We start from the raw sequence: 11,532 nt of genomic DNA on the forward strand, positions 1-11,532 counted from the left end.
AATATATTCACAATTCCGGGCTTCATTTCCCACCCTCTTGAGCCTATCCGAAAAAAGTTACTTTATCATGATAATTTCAAGTCTTTTCAATTATTTTGCATTTTGTCAATGCATATAGTGCTTAAAAGGTGCTTATTTTTTGTTTCTTTGACTTTCCTTTTGTTTCCTTGTTCTTTGATTTTCCTCGTTGATTTTTCCTTTTGGATGTAAAAAAATTTTAAATTTCTTCTCTGCAGAAATTTTTGAAAGATTTTTTTTTTCTGAATTATATTTAAACGGTGCTTTTCTCTTGCATAGGATTGGATAGAAATGCTCATGATTTTTCTATTTTCATTTCTTTATTGCAGAAATTCTCGTAAGATATTTTTTACTTTGCGGAACTAGTTTCAAAAAATGCTTTTTTCGCCCCATTAAAGGGGGAATGAAATACTCTTGATTTTTCTATTCTTATTTGGGAATAAAGAATTTTAACATTGATTGACTTCAACAAGAATTTCAATTAGCTAATATTAAGAAAAAAAATTTTAAAAAAAATTTTTAAATCTGAAATTGCGAATGTTTATTAGATTGTTTGCTCTAAAAATCATGTTCTTTCTTTTATTTTTTATAAACAACTCCATGTTGTACATTTTAATAAAATTTAACTGTGAGTTGGAATTTTGTTACAAATTCAGATTTGTAGCAAAATAATTAATTTGTCTATGCATACATTTTCCCTTTCTTTTTTTTTTTCTTTTTTTTTTTTTAATTTGGTTGAAATAAAATTGATGCATCGATCAAAATGTTTCAATTTAATCGTTAAGACAAGTGAATTAATTTTTGATTACAAAAGACAAAGAAATAACAAAAATGATTATGATGCATATATTAGAATTAAAATGTTAATATAAAGACCACGGTCAATATTACTGTCAAAACCGCTGATAATGTATTAAATACAGAAATGTTTTATTTTGACCAAAAGATAGATTAATTTATAAATCATTATATTATTAAATAATAATAAAAAAATGGTAAAAAAGCCTCATAGTAGTTTCAGCAGAAAATTAGGCAAAAAAATACTAGATCAAATTAAGAATATTTTAGTGCAAAATATTTTTTTAAAAAATATAGAGCAAGAGGAAAAACCAACTAAGTTATAATGTACTAAACTAAACATCTATCTTAATGTTACAGTTTGCTAAATGAAATGCTGTTTTTCCCTCAACTTTGTAAAAACTGATGAGCTAAAATTTTATTTCGAAAATTATATAAAAATTTTATTTCAAAAATTAAATAAACTTTTTATTTTATTTCAGAATGATGTTATTCAATAAAAAAAAATATATGAAAGTTCAAATCATATTTTAATATTGAGAGTACTGACTTTGTCGTCACCAAACTTAAAAAATAATTTTTTATTAAACTTGCTAAGAATTAAGCCTTTAAGAAATCCTTTAACTAAAAATTCAGCATATGCATATTTGAGAATAAAAACTAAACAAAAAAATATATTTAACCTTCTATTGTTTTCGATCATAACATGCTCATTTGACGTAAACGTTATTTTTTTAATAATTTTTAAGAAATTAATTGATTGCCATAAATACAAGTTTGGATGATAAAAAAAAAACAGTAAGTTATAAGCAAGCGCACCTATTTAATAACAAATGTTATTGTTTTCTGTATACTCTTACACTCACACTTAAACTAGAATTAAAACTCTAATAAGTTAATGCATGACACGTAGCCTTTTTGAAAAGTGCTTAAAGGTGCTAATTTTTGTTTTTTAAAAGTGCTTTTTTGATTGGGTGTTTTTAAAAAGTGCTTCATTTTCTTTACCGTGTCGATTTTCGCCGCGAATTATGCAAAAGCATGCTTTTCACATTGTTCTATTAAACGATCTCACAATTCATTCAACCATAATCCAATTCATCCTACCGTCCATAGCTTTATGAAAACACCAATCATTTTACATGTTTGATGCAATACTTGGGAGAGTCCGCATGTGTGTCTATTGAGCTCGGTTCTGTGAGATTCTGCTCTCTCGTATGCAACTCTGTTGTATTTTGCAAGATATTCTCAATTCCATGCTTCGTTCCCCCCCCCCCCCCTCCCTCTGATGTCAAACCAAAAAATCACTCATCTTTTTATGGTGGCTATTATAATCAAGGAAAGAGTTTTTTGTCAGAAACTGATTATTTTATCATGATTATGTAACGTCTTTAAAATTATTTTGCATTTTGTTAATGTATGTACTGCTTAAATTATTTTTTTTTTCAGTGCTTAAAAAGTATATTTAAAAGGTGCTTATTTTTTATTGAAAGATCTGGCTACGCACTCTGTAATAACTAACAGCAAATTGCCAAAACATAAAAAATATTTGCAGGGTGTGAGCAAAAAATAAAATGAAGTGCAATGTCTTCTGACTTCACTGATTACACTGAATAGTTGGCTATAATGTGTAAAATAGATGACATGATAGATTGGGATCAGCCAAAGTAAAAATGCATTATTTTGAAGTTCGCAACAAAATGTCCAAAAATAACAGAAGTGTATTTCTTTTGGGAATTAAGACTACTTAGCTAGTGGCTGCCTACGAATGTTTGCAACTTAAACATTTTGGTTTTAAGATTGTAAGAAGAAAACTAAGTGGAATTATGTTTGTTTTTCACTTTTCTACCAGATTTATTCATACCAGAAATTTTTTAAAAAAAAGTCTTTTTGTTTATCTCTATTTTGAGTAATATTGCTCACACAAACATGGAAATAAAACTGTGGCAATAGCAAAAGGCTAATAATTTTTAATTAGTTACAAACATGTAGTTTTGTAAATTTAGTTATTAGCATTTTAAACGGGATCTCATGATATGTCATACTTGTTATATTGAGTATTATAAAAGAGTTATAATATTGTTCTATGGCAAAAAAAAAAATCAAGAAAAAAGGTTAAAAGAGCAAATCAGGACAAAGTATTTTTTAAAAATTTGGACCCTTGCAAAAGTTTTTAAAAACATTAGTTCTTAAATGATCATATATTGTATTGAGATTTTACAATACGAGACTGTTTTAAATGTTCTAAATTCTTGTTTCAATACTGCCTTTATGTATGCTTTTAAGATGTTCACATAAATAGCAGAAACAATGCGAAATTTTGAGGATAGGAAAAAATTTTCTTTTTACAAAACAGTTAATACTGTGGGAAGAAAATTTTTTCTTGGGCGGTAAAAGTCATGGGAAAAACAGGTTCCTCCCAAGACTAAAAGTCTTGGTAAATACCAGTAAAAACAAACCATGACAACCCTGATTATGCGACACATGTGATATATAATATTTTTGTACATTAATTATTTTTTTTTATTTTAAATTCTATAGCTTGGAGAGAGATTGCAGATTAGAAAGCAGCGATGCAAAAGTTTATAAGATCTATTAAAACATCATATAACAAGGAATGACAAAAAATTTGAATTCTATCGTTATTTTTATGATTATATATTGACACAAAATTTTAAAGGATTTAATTATTGATAAACATTAAAACTTAATAAGTTGAACCAATATCAGAATTTCGGGATTCAAAGTTTCATAATATTTATTTTTGTAGCTGGAATCCCCTCCTTTGTCCCCTCTGCCAAAACTGAATGCTCACCCCTCATCACCTTGGCGAAGAGTTTCCAGCAAGCACCCTGTATACATAGCTCCACTCATAAGCACCAATTTCCCCCCGTCTCCTGGGAAACCGCTCTCTTGCTGTTTCAACAGAAGTCCTGCTAAGGTAAGTCTTTAATCTATTTATTTCAATTTGAATTGATTATCAAAAAGTTTTTGAAATGAAGAAAAATTTTAAGATGGATTAAAGTAATTTTCAGAATAAAATCTCGTGGGTGTATTTTAAACTTAAAAAAAAGTGACCTTCAGTTGCTGATAATCACTCTTGTCCTATGTTAGATTTTAAACTGATGTGTGTGTCAATTTAGGTTGTAAACTGACATACAGGTTTGCCACAGTACTATGTACAACTATTTTCGGCCTGGGGTGACTGACAACTTTTTTGCCTGAAAAGGCTAAAATTTTATTAGGAATTGGAGACTTTCCTGTACTCTTAGCCATGTTTTTTAGCGTAAACTGGGTCGACAACCTGTGGCCCGCGGGAGCTTCTATACAAAATGAATTATGTATAATATGTTGAAATGAAAATAAAATATGTTGAAAATTTTGAATTGCAAATTTGAGTCATCACTTTTTAATGCGCTCAATTTGCTCAGATTCCATTATAAGTCTATTTTTTTTCTCGATTGCATTTTTAACGGTTATTGCTATAAAATTCTGCATGAGTTTTTTTTTAAAAAAACAATTTTTAATACGATATTGTGAATTTCGAATTTGAGTAATTTCTTTTCACAATAGATATATTTACTAAATCAATTCTTGATAAGATGAAAAACTTTTTCGAAAAAGTATTTTTTTTTAAAGAATTCTAGAAATTAAAAGTATTTAATTTTCTGGAAATATACTATGTTTTTTTTACATAAAAATTTTTGTGTTAGAACACTAACGTTTATATAAAAATTATCATATTTGCCACATAACTTGACTAAAGGGATCATGTTATGTGACAATTAAGTCATTTAATAAAATTTTGGTCATATTATTGAAATAATTTTGTTCTTATTTAGGCAACTATTTTCATGCTTTAGGCTAGTAAAAGCAACTATTTTGTTCATATTTTTCTCTTGCAACCATGGGCATATGATACAGCTCCTTACCATTCTAAAATCTGATTCAACAAGCCATATTAACCTATTTTAGTCCAAGCATAGAAGTTTTATAAAATGTGGCATAATTTTCATTGAAATATGCTTAAATTATATTAATAAAGGTACAAAAAAGCTATGAGAATAAAAAATATTTTATTTCAGAAATAAAATGGTGCGTATGTAGCAGGGTTTGAAAAAACCCGGGGATTTTTGAAAAAACTTAACCCGCCTGGGTTTTATTGAAAAAACCCGGAGGAAATTGGGTTTTTCCATTTAGTGCTCATAAATTTTACTGTGAAAATATTTTTATTTATGAAATAGAGTTGTATAAGTAAACACTAAAATTTCATCTGACTTTTACCTGTAATAAAATTAAACTGGAATAAATATTTAATGTCTTCCATGTTTTTATAATACGATTAATAGAAAGTGAAATTAAAATTACATATAATTATTAAGAGTATCTGTTACTTGCCCCTTTTTTTAAAATATTTAGATAAATATCATTTTTATATACATTTTAACTTTATAGTTTCAAAAGACAAATTAATCTTAAAATTATAAAAAAGCATATATAAAAAGTTATAGCTCATTTTTTTAAAATCAGAAAATAAAACTTTAAATTTGTTTATTGTTGTTTAATGTATCAATTAATAGAAATTTTTTTTGTTTGCTTTCAATATTTATAAACATGATTAAAATAAATTGTATTCAAATGAAATCTTAAAAATAATATTAAAAAAATCTTAAAAGTAATATTTTAATTTTTAACTGTTTTTTAATTGTGATAAACTTTCTCCAAATAGTTAAAAATTGTCAGCAGATGTTAAGAGTTAGCTTTAAAAAAAGGTCCATTTTTTCCTTTATTATTATTATCATACAACAGATTCAAAGTGTCTACGTTTCTCTCTTAGATGGTGATACACTTTTACGAGTTTTGTAGCTTTATCTATTCCTAATCTATTTCGAAGTTTACTCTGCACCAAACCGAAAGTTGGAAAGTGTCTTTCGATAGAGACAGAGGATGCTGGTGCAAAGAAAAAAGAATTGACAGAAATTTTGTGGAAGCTAGGAATTTTATTTATTTATTTATTTTTGACATAATTTCCATTATTTTTTGATGAAAACTGTTGAATAACAGTGTCAAGCATCATTGATTTTGGAAAGTATTCAGGATCGGAAATTTTGAAAGCCATAACATGTGGCAGAAATTCTGGATGATGCTTAGAAAGACAGTTTTCTGCTAATTGGTCTTGTTCATCATTTAAAAATTGTTCCCTTGTTTCGGGATCCTGGATGCATATGCTAATAAATGATGTAGCTGAGCAGTCTGATTGAATCTTTTTACTAAATGTTTATGGGGCTCTAATTCATCACACGATAGTAACTTAATTCATATTTCAACAGCTTCTGAAATTGAAATGTTTTCTGATTGAAGCTTTTTTAAAGCTTGAGAAACAATTGATATCTGTTTTTCCCAATTGATTGTTTATTGGTAAAGCCCAACATTATTTAATATTTTTGTCATATTATTATTAGATTCATTTTGATGTTCAAGAACAATCTTCATATTTATGGTAATTGTTGGCAAAAGTTTTTACGTGCTCACAATATGAATTCCACCTAGTAACATTGGGTCATCAAGCAGTTTTTTTCATTTGCCCCTCCATGTGCTTGATGCACATTTCTAAAATATTTGTTAACTTCAACGATGTGTCCAATGATAGTATTAGGAGATACTTCTTTTTGAACCAAATTTTAAAAAAAAAAACAAGTGGTTTTTTTTTTTCAAAGTGGGCCCACTTGGGGAACCTTGGTTATATGTATTTTATATTAAGTTTAAATAATGCATTATCACTAATGTCTCTAATACATATTATCACTAATACATATTTGAATCTTCTTTATTGTTAAGTACATTACGTTTCATAATTTTTTAAATTAGGAATTATAAAATATAAATGCAGTAATATAAAAGGAAGAAGTTTATTAATCTTTTTGTTTTCACACACATTTATTTACTATATTTATTAAACATATGGATATTACCTATTATAAAATTATAATCTGAAATATTTATAATCAGTAAAAACTAAAATTTCATCTGACTTGAGTTTTGAACTGAGTTAGAATAAAAAACTGAAATAAATATTTAATGGTCTTACATGTTTTTATAATAAGATTAATAGAAAGTGAAATTAAAACTATGTATAATTATAAAGAGTATCAGTTACTTGTCCGATTTGTTTTCAAATAATTAACCCTAGGAAAATGATTTCATTTTTAGATAAATAATTTTAAAAAGTTTTAGCTTTTTTCTAAAAAAAAAAAAAGCCAGAAATTAAAACTGTTTAAATTTGTTAATGTATCACTTGGTAAAAAAAAGAAAAAAATTGTTTCTTTTCAATTTTTTTAAACATATGAATTAATAATAATAACCTGTTTATTAATATATAAAGCATGCAACTATATTTGAAAAATTGATCTTTTCAGAGTATATTATTTAAATTTTTATTTGATTTAATATCATTAAAATATTACTTTTTGAAAAAACCCACTTGAAGTTTTCAATAGTACCTGCTATAAAATTATATGAAAATTCGAGTTTCTTTTACTTTACTAATATTAAAACTTTAATCATATAAATCATGCAACTCTGTTTGACAAATTTATGCTGCTCAATAAATTATATAAAAGTAAATGCTGCACAATAAGTTTTAGTAAAAAAAGATTTTTTTTTTTTTTTTTGAAGAAACCCACTTATTGTTCCAAGTGGGTTTTTTTCATGGTGGGCCCACCCAATAAAACCTGGGCGGGTTTTTTCAAAGTAGGCCCACTTGGCGAACCCTGGTATGTAGACACCGTTGACCAATCAATGATGAAAAATCATTTAGTTGAACATCCAGTTTTTTAATATGAATCTTGTTTTATTTTTATTTTATATACAGAACTTGCAACTTTAGTGCATCACAAAAATCAAATAGAATAATAATAAACTTTCAAAAAAATCAAATTTATTATAGTTGTTTTTTTTTTTTTTTTTTTAAGCTAACTTGGTATGAAAATTTCTGAACAGAAAGTGTTTACTCAAAATCAATTACTAATATTTTATAGATTTCTTTAAAACCCTTGAAAATAGCAGAAAAGAAAATTTAGTGTAAACATAAGCCATAGTGTTAATTAAGAAATATTTACTGAAATGGTGCGTTGATGTCCGAAAATTGGTTAATTTTTGCTTCCATCTTTTTTAAGCTAGTGAAGGGTATCTTTCTTTCCTGGATTGTTTTTATTGATTCTTGCAATAGGTTGTTCATGAGGCGCTCTGGCTCAGAGGATTAGAGCATTCGTCTCCCAATTAGGTGAACGGTGTTCGAATCCCAACGAATACTAGTCGATACAAATTCCACATCCGGCTTGCACCGACCACAATGCTGAACTGAGATATCTTCACTGGTTGACGGATCATGGGTCCCCTTGCCATCAGGTTAACCGTGGTGTTCCTTTCCATGTAATGCAAATGTGGGTTAGTTCCATCAAAAAGTCCTCCACGAAGGCAAATTTCTCCCATTACTTGATCCAGGAGTTCCCTTATCTTCTGGATTGGGTTCAAAATTGCATGGCTATGTACTTGAACATTGGTAGTTGTGAACCCAAAAATTGGCTTGGCTATTCAACGACTGTTATTAAATAGGTGGTTCATTCTTTTAGTTGCTTCAAGTCAGGTGAAAAAATTCTCTCTCTGCAGAAATCTCAGTCAACTTTCAACTGTTACAAACGAAACTCCTAATTTTCCCCAATTAATAAGGCATTAAATAGATTAATTTTATCATTTTAAAATCATAAACACGTCTATTGTGATACATAGTCATAAAAAGCTCCTGTATTTGGAAGAGTTATATTTTGAACTGTTAGCAATGAACCTCATGAGTCTGTTGCATAATTGAAGATTATAGTCTGTTACATAATTGAAGATCATGATAGTTGCTGTATCTAGCAGTCTTTTGTTTACTTTTTTCTCTAAAAATGAAATTTTTACTAATTACTAAAATTCACGTGTCTAAAGTACCTAGAAATGTCTATTACTGTATTGTGAAGTAGGGGTATGCATACATTTTTAACTGCTTATTGCTTTTAGTTTACTTTGGAACTTTTTTTAGCTTAGAAAGTCCTTTAAATATATGTGATATGTAATAATTTACTTAACATAAATGTCTTAATGCTCAAAATATTTTCTCTACTGAATATTGATCTTATTTTGTACTGTTATGGTGTTGTTTTAATTTCAATCGCTTAAAACCCTATAAATCTTCTTTAATTAAGGTATTTTATTGAAATATATTACTAAGTAAACTGATAAAAATAATTTAGCATGTAAAACAATGTTTATATAAAAAAAAAAAAAAGTATTCTAATTGTCTATCTCTCTGTCTAAATACTTGAGCATGCAGTAACCTGCTGTCCAAGTGACTCATCACTTAAAAATCAAGTTTTTTAAAAACCGTTTCTAAAAAATACACTGTAATAATTGTTGAAAATGTGGTCTTTAAAGTCACATGAATTTATGGTAAATGCGCAGAAAAGTAATTCTCACAAAATTCGATTTCTCAGGAACAAAATTCGATTTTTATTTTGTCATGTAAAATGGCTGATTTTAAAATTCAGCACAAGTGAAGGTAAAGAAATTGATATACTGTTGTAGTTCTATTAACAAGAACCTCCCTCACACACCAAATGACAGTAGAGAAGTAACCAAACAAACAGAGTACAGTTGGTCTTCAGTAAGAACTCCCCCTGCTACAAAGTCTGAAGTTGTCTGCTGCTATAGAAACAAGAATAGCGCATTTCGGGAAGGGGAGCTTCTCTTCATTGTAGGACTAACACAATAGAAGGGGAGAAAAAGATTCCCTTTTTCTCGCCGATCCAATCCAAAACCTGTCCTAAGCAGTGACCCCATACCCCTACTTGAAATAGTTGTTACCATAGTCACCGTCACAGGTCCTGAAGAATGGCATAGGGAGTTCTTACTGTAGAGAAACTATAATTTAGCCAGTTGGGAAAGAGGAAGTGTATTTTATTAGTTACTGGTTAAACCACCTGTTTGTTTTGTTACTTTTCTTATTTGGTCTTTAGACACTATTCTTGTTTATAGAACCAAAACTATAATTCATATTGTTTTTTGCTTCATCTGTAACGAATGGCTTTTCTTTCAGGAATTAAGAGCTCTAAACAATTTTGTCAAAATGGGTGAGAAACAGGCTGTCAAACGCATACTACAAGATGATGAAGCAGCGGAGGAAGAAACTCCTCCAAAAATATCCAGAGAAGACCTTAACTTGACTTTGAGAAAAATTCAGAATATCATAACAGATCGTCAAATTGTAAATAGTAACGGTTTGACCGAATAAAAATTTAAATTCGTAAGTTTTATTTGTGAAATATATATTATTGTAGTTTGCTTTCGTGTGTATCACCTCATTCTGAAACTGGTTAAAATTTTAAACAATCATATGACTATTAAAATTATAAAATGTCTGTATGAGTGGAAATATGTTATGTTTATTCACTGCCCTTTGACGCTTGTGCTCATGTTTTAAGAAAGAACAGAAATGATGACTGTTGAACTGTGTTTACTTGACTAAATTCTATTAGATACAAATTGCATTTACTTTTTCATGGTGCGTAGTGTTTTTAAAAAGTGCTTATTTTTAATTTACATTTTAAAAAAGCCCTTAGAGGTGCTTTTTTTTTTTTAATTGGGGGTTTGTAAGAAGTGCTTAATTTTCTATCTTTTGAAAAGAGTTTCTTTCCTAATCATGTCGATTGTTGTTCTAAATTACAAAAACTGCATGATTTATGCAAATTTTTTTTAATCAGAAACCAGTTATTTTATCATGATTATGTAAAGTTTTTTAATTTTATTGATTTTATGTTCATAAATTTTTGAGTACTTAAAAGGTGCTTATTTTTTGTTGAATAATATGGCTACGCACTCTGTTCTTGCTCAACTTACAGTGTTGACATTTCTTTGGACCAAATTGATGAAACGTTTCTAGAGACCTTTTTTCACAGAAGTGTTTATTTATTGCTTAACATATTAGTCAGTAATTGCTGAGCATTTCATTACAACCTTTCCTTCAGTCTCTTTGTTTTTCAATGAGGAAAAGGGAAGAAATTCCAAACTCTTTATCTCCATTAAAAATATGATTTTCGACGAATTCAACAACTATTTGACAAATAAGAAATAGTAGCTTATTTTAAAACTTCAGAATCAAAGCTTTTAAAAAAATTGTGCGATTTGAATTTTTACAAACAATTATGAACAGAAAAATTTTGATGAAAATATTTTATTTTTATCAATACTAAGCTTATAAACTTTTCTTTTTACTTTTTTCTAATTGCTTGAATTAAGGTCTGCTTAATTCAAACAATTAGAAAAAAGTTTAAATTGGTAGCAGAAAAAAATTTCGAGATAATTGTAAACTTTTTTTTTTTTCGCTGACAAACTTATAAACTACTCTAAAAGCTCCAATTATGAAATTTTACCAGTTTTGATGTATGTGTTTATGGCAGTTGCATCTTCCATAAAAGCAAAACATTAATGTGTCCATAGTGTATGCATTTTTCAGTTAATTTCAAAATTAAAGTTTATAATTATTATTTAAATGTTTTCGTCTTTCATAAGGAACTTCTTTTCAGCCTCAAACTAATTTTTGGAGATTACATTTCTGGCGAAAGAGTTTGATTGAAGTTTAATGCCGGTTTTAGTTTTATTATTGAAATATTAATATGTTATCCC

At 27.9% G+C, this 11,532-nt stretch overlaps 1 protein-coding gene across 1 annotated transcript in view; it reads left to right on the forward strand.

The window, feature by feature from the left end:
- Nucleotides 1-10,163, forward strand: part of LOC107454693 (retinoblastoma-like protein 1) — a 64,529-nt gene extending 54,366 nt beyond the window's left edge. Inside the window, exons 24-25 of the mRNA XM_043052517.3 lie at nt 3,584-3,754; nt 9,947-10,163. Of these exons, the coding sequence (XP_042908451.2) occupies nt 3,584-3,754; nt 9,947-10,141 (366 nt within the window). The 3' untranslated portion in view covers nt 10,142-10,163. The remainder of the gene's footprint in view (nt 1-3,583; nt 3,755-9,946) is intronic.
- The last annotated feature ends 1,369 nt before the right edge of the window (nt 10,164-11,532 follow it).

The sequence above is a fragment of the Parasteatoda tepidariorum genome, chromosome 1 (genome assembly GCF_982258835.1).
Source record: "Parasteatoda tepidariorum strain Cologne lab strain chromosome 1, Ptep-v5.0, whole genome shotgun sequence".
NCBI classification, from domain to species: domain Eukaryota; kingdom Metazoa; phylum Arthropoda; class Arachnida; order Araneae; family Theridiidae; genus Parasteatoda; species Parasteatoda tepidariorum.